At 38.2% G+C, this 6,000-nt stretch overlaps 1 protein-coding gene across 2 annotated transcripts in view; it reads left to right on the plus strand.

Moving 5' to 3' along the window:
- The window catches only part of Galc (galactosylceramidase), a 38,998-nt gene extending 36,449 nt beyond the window's left edge, over positions 1-2,549 (plus strand). For both annotated transcript variants that reach the window (XM_042692596.1, XM_042692597.1), the window contains exon 17: positions 1,911-2,549. In XM_042692596.1, coding sequence (XP_042548530.1) covers positions 1,911-2,057 — 147 coding nt within the window. In that variant the 3' untranslated portion in view covers positions 2,058-2,549. The remainder of the gene's footprint in view (positions 1-1,910) is intronic.
- Positions 2,550-6,000: the final 3,451 nt, after the last annotated feature.

Genomic DNA, 6,000 nt, shown 5'->3' on the forward strand with positions numbered 1-6,000 from the left:
TTGTGGCTTAGCTTTATGCTATATGCTGTCAGTGTCTTTCTCCAGTTATCCAGTCTGGAGATAGACAAGAAGTAAATGAACGGATGTGCCTATATTTTGATAAAATTTTACTTTAAAAAATGTATCTGACCTCAGGGCTAGAGTTTGCGGATCCTTGTTCTAAGGCAGTAATTGAGTACAAATGGGGTAACTCCTCTACTCTTTATTTTGTAACTGGGGTGGGGGTGGTGGTGGTCAGGATGGTGTTTGAGCTTAGATCTGAATGGCTAGAACAACAAGAGTAGACCACACAGCTGGTGCTAAGGGCAAACAGGGCTGGTCTGGGATAGCGAGCAGTTGGGTAAGGCAGGATGGCCGGAGCAAGTAAGGGGGTTAGGAGGAGGTTAGCCACTGTTAAGCTTAGTATTTAGTCTGTGTTAATTCACTATCCTAAAAGTAGCAGTAGATCTTAGAATGCATTTGTAGAACTGAAGGTAGTGGTTCATACTAAGACTGTGGCTATTGTTGGAATTGGATGTCTTGGATTCCATTCCTAGCTTTGCTGGTAGATATGTGACTTTAGGTTTTAATTTTATTAAACCTCAGTGTCTTCATTCATAAAATGACAGCCAAACTATGGCTTGTTGGATTATAATTTTAAGAAAAAAACAATTTATTTTTGTTTTTGGCGTAAGGCTTTTATTTATCAGCACTTCACCTTTTGAGAGTAGTTACTTTCCCATGCTTAGCTGTGAGGGTATGCATTGAGTTTAGTGCTCTAGAATAATGGTAGTAAGAGACAGTATCTGTTGTTCACTGTGTGCCAAGCACTGAGCAACCTTCTGAGGAAGACATAATTTTTTCTTTCTCTGTCAGTGACCAGTAAAGCACACTGGATACTTCCCTTTTTCTATCCCATTTCTCTACCCTATCATCAGCTTAGCCAGTGATTACTATGATTCTCAGGTAAGAAAAGGAGTTGCTTATATATTTGCATATATATATATGTTAATTTTTTTTTTCTGGTCATGGGGCTTGAACTCTGGGCTTGGGCACTATCCCTGAGCTCTTCAGCTCAAGGCAAGCACTTTATGGCTTGAGCCACAGCACCACTTCTGGTTTTCTGGTGATTTATTGGAGGTAAGAGTCTCATGGACTTTCCTGCCCGGGCTGGCTTTGAACAAACCATGATCCTCAGATCTCAGCCTCCTGAGTAGTTGGATTACAGGCATGAGCCACTGGCTCCTGGCTTGCATATGCTTTTATAGTGATATTCTCTATAAACTAAGGCTAGAAGTTAAGGTTTCCCTCCTGCCTGGGCAGAGAAAATGAAGGCCTTAAATAGTGAGATAGTGGCAGATGTTTGGGCTCAGGCAACGCCGTATCTGAAGAGGTGCTGCTTGTTTCTCACAAGGCTGTATGTGCACCTACAGTAAAGAAAATTTTAGGGGCTGGGAAGGTGGCTCATGCATGACACCCTGGGTTTGATTCCTCAGCACCACATAAGCAAAAAAAAAAAAAAAGAAAAAAGCCAGAAGTGGTGCTGTGGCTCAAGTGGTAGAGTGCTAGCCTTGAGCTGAAGAGCTGAGGGAGAGCGCCCAGGCCCAGAGTTCAGGCCCCACGACTGGACCCCCCGCCAAAAAAAGAAAATTTTAATTTCATATTCACCAAACCTTAGTGTCTAAAACCTTATAATAATGTTATAGAAAGTATTATTCTTTTGTTGTCTTTACATTTTGTTGGAGGATCAGGAACTGTTCACACAGTCCTAGAAATATTTTCCTGTATTTGAGATTTTTGCTCAAATATGAGGAACTATGTTTTGTAGTACTAAGTCTAGAGTGAGACTAAGACAGGCTACATGATCATGACACAGACTTGAGGGGATTCTGTCCATGTGTTTTCAAGGGCCGTCATTCTCTCTATTCCAGGGTCCTCTTTCCTCTGGCATGTTGAATGGCCAATTTTTGTGGAAAAATGTCCCGGTACATTACCCAAGGAATGGCTGGGCAGCGATTGGAACTCACTCCTTTGAATTTGCACAGTTTGACAACTTTCATGTGGAAGCTGAACATTAGTTCATACAGAGCATGATTTGGATTTTGGATTTTCTTCTTTTTGATTTTGGTTCCAGAGCTAATCATTGTTTCGGTGGACCAACGTGTAAGCCCTTTGAGGCTAAACTGATGGAGACTAAGTGGGGAGAGAGATACAAATTTTTGCTTGATCTGGTGAAAATTTTTTATTAGAAATAATTCCAACAGGAATGTAAGCAAATCTTCGGCATTTTCTGATGGTTCAGATCATGAAGCCTTGGTGCTGATACTGAGGCAGCTCTCTTCATCTCATTTTCAAGTGATCATCCAGATGGCCAGGACTCTGTAACCACGGAGATATATTGGAGTGCCAATCATATGTACAAGTATGCTGATCATCATAAGATGACGCTCTGTGAAAGAAGCTGAAGGCCACTTGAGCATGCGGTCGTCACTCCCAGAAGTACTTCTTTCTCTGTCTTCTTTGGAAAGGAGATACTTTGGAATTGCAGAATATGATGAGTGGGATGATTTTAAAAAGATCTCATTAATAAACTAAAGCTATTTCTGAAATAATAAATATTAGCAGATTAAATGGGTCCATTTGCATTCTCTCATTCTTTGAATTCCAACTCTGAATCTTGTAACTTTTCTAATTCTCTGAGAACGTTTTCTCAGATGACTGGAGAGAAAGATACCCAGCTCAAGCTAGTGCTCTGAGTGGGTCTAGAGATGGTTGTAGCAGCCTGTCTATATGTCATTTGACTGTGTCTTTTGTAGTTTATCCTCATGTCTACCACAGGTGAAACGCTAATGAATGTTTTCATCTCCTTACATGGAGAAAGCAGAGAACACATATTTTTATTAGCTCACCGAAATGGATCATTTCCTACAGCTTTGTATGATGAGATGCATTTACTATGCTTCTCAGTGTGTTTATATATAAATATGGGTGAGCCTGTTTCTCATTAGTAATGATTTATATCTAAGCACTAATGTAGTTCTTAGTAGCAACTCAATTATTCATGTGGGTGAAGTAAATTGTAGAACTTTTTTTTTAAGGAATGAATTACCCATTGAACTAATTCTACTGCTCAGGAATTTATAATAGTCTAACATAGGCTAAGCTCAAATACAATTTTGCATTATTTTTTAAGACAAGCTAATGACTAGAATAAATCATATTACAAAGAAAATTCAAAAATTAAGGTCGTGATTTCAAGTTTATATCTAAATATTTTTGAAAACTAACATATAGGTTTAATTTTTATACACAGTATAAGGTTCCCATTTTAAGCGGGGCTTGAACTCTGGGCCTGGGAGCTGTCCCTCAGCTCTTCAGCTCAAGGTGAGCACTCTACCACTTGAGCCACAGCACCACTTCCAGTTTTCTAGTGGTTTACTGGAGATAAGAGTCTCATGGACTTTCCTGCCCGGGCTGGCTTCGAACCGCAGTCCTCAGATCTCAGCCCCCTGAGTAGCTAGGATTACAGGCGTGAGCCACCAGTGCCTGGCTAATTCAGTGAGTTTTGATAAATAGTTATACCTATGTAAACAACTCTCCAGTCAAGCTCATGACTTTTTTATCACTCCAAAAAAAATCATTGATATGATTTCTGTTACTATGGATTGTCTTTTCTCGCAAATAAAAAAGGTATTATAATTTTCTCCTTATTTTTGTGAATGGTTCTTTCAGTCAGCATCATGCTTTTGAAATTTGTCTATGTTGTTAGGTTGCTTCTTCTTATTACTGAAAATTGATAGTGTAGAGACACTACCTTGATCTTTCCTTCTCTCAGTTTTCAGCATTGCAAATAAGACTGCTATCAGCATTTATATTTTGTGTGGCTATATGTTTTTATTTTTTCTTAGGTTAAATATATGTTTAACTTTATAAGAAACCACCAAACAGTTTCCAAAGTGATTGTATAACTTTGTACTCCCATCAGGAATTTTTGAGAATTTTAATTATACTGTGTGTGTGTGTGTGTGTGTGTGTGTGTGTGCGTGCATGTGCATACACATGAGTGTATGTCCCACCTATGGGGCTTGAACTCAGGGCCTGAACACTGTCACATAGCAAGGCTGGCACTTTACCACTCCGCTTGAGCCACAGCTTGACTTCCATTTTTTTTTTTTTGGTTAATTGGAGATAAGGTAAGAGTATTAATGTTTTTTTTCTTCCAGGGATGGCTACAAACCACGATGCTCAGTTCTCAGCCTGACTAGCTAGGATTACAGGTGTGAGCTCCCAGTGTCTAGCTTATTCTATATTCTTTCCAGGAGTTCATTTCATTAAAAAAATTTTAATCCTTTGTTGTGGTGTATAATATGTACATTTCTCCAGTGACTAGAGGGTGTTGAATATCTTTCAAGGGACTTATTGTCCAGTCATACATTTTTATCTTATGAAATACTTGTCTAAATATTTTTCTCCTTGAAAAATTGTATTATCTTTTCATTGATTTCACTATAAAGAGTACTTAATATATTCCATGTAATTTTCTCTATATCTGCAAGAAACCAGATGGAATTTTGATTTTATGTGTGTTTAAACCATAAATCCATTTGGGGAAAATCGGCGGCTAAAATATATGGACCCTTCAGTCTATGAGCAGTATGTCTCAATGCATTTAGGATATAATTTATAGTTTTAGACATTTATTAATTTATCCTTAAATATTTTGTTGTTAATGTAATTTTAAATTTTGTGTCATTGGCTTTTTCAGTTACTTGTTTGCTCATACATGGAAATATTGTCAATTTTTATATATTGACCTGCAATCCTATATCCTTGAAAATTCATTTTACTTTTTGAAAATTTATTTTAAAATTATTTTTCAATAGTACAAAGGGGTTTCCATTCAATATGTCAGTTTATGAATACAGTGCATTTTGATCAGCGTTGTCATTAGAGAATATGCTATGTTCATTTCAACTATTTGAAGTGTACTAATATGATCTGGTTTATCTTTTTTCTATTTTTTATTATCTTTAAGTAATTGTCCAATGGGGTTTTAGTTCAACAATTTATTGTACCTTGAAAATAATTTCCCTTCAGTGATTGACTATAATCTTTAAAACCGTTGTAAGACTTTTATGCACTTAATTGTTTTCTGTCAATTCTTCTACCAATTGCTAATTGAGAAGTAGTAAAGTCTTCAGATACAAAGCTAGGCATGGTAGCCTGTTCCTGCAAACCCAGCTAGCTACTTGGGAGTCAGGGGCATTGTGAATTTAGGGTGGCTTGTCATGCTCTCTTAATTACTCCCCCTCCCCAGTTAAACAGAAGAAAACAAAATGTCTTCAGACACAATTGTGTGTTCAGTTTCCTAGTTCATCTGACCCGTTGATTATGGGATGCTTTCTAAACCTGGTATAGCCCAGGCATTTAGGCATGGGGATTGCCTGTGAGTTGATCTGACTGTAGTTGTTTACATCTTTAATATCTTCCAGCCTTGTAAAAAATGTTGTAGTTTTTCATCCGGTAGGTTCCTGTTAACGCTTCCTTTTCTGGCCAGTGGGGTTTCATGCTGGGAATATATTGCTTAGTCTAGAGCCGTAGATGTAAGTTGACCCCAGCAGAGCTTTCTGGCTGCTTCTCCTGCACAGTCCCTTCCCTCGGTACTCGGCACTGTGAATTTCAGGTGCTTTGACCCCATTTACTTTTTTTTTTTTTTTTTTCTTGTCATGGGGCTTGAACTCAGGGCTGGATACTGTCTCTGAGCTTCTTTGGCTCAAAGCTAGCACTCTACCACTTGAGCCACAGTGCTACTTCAGGCTTTTTTTTTTTTTTTTTTTTTTTTTTCTGTTTATGTGGTACTGAGGAATTGAACCCAGGGCTTCAATGCATGCTAGCCAAGCACTCTTACCACTAAGCCACGTTCCCAGCCTGAACCCATTTACTTTTGATGTTTCTGTCTTCAGTTCTACAATATCCTTATACTCTGGATAAGGTTATAGTTCCTCTTCATGAATTGCTTCT

This window comes from Dipodomys spectabilis, unplaced genomic scaffold, assembly GCF_019054845.1.
Source record: "Dipodomys spectabilis isolate Male_0828 unplaced genomic scaffold, ASM1905484v1 ptg000157l, whole genome shotgun sequence".
NCBI classification, from domain to species: domain Eukaryota; kingdom Metazoa; phylum Chordata; class Mammalia; order Rodentia; family Heteromyidae; genus Dipodomys; species Dipodomys spectabilis.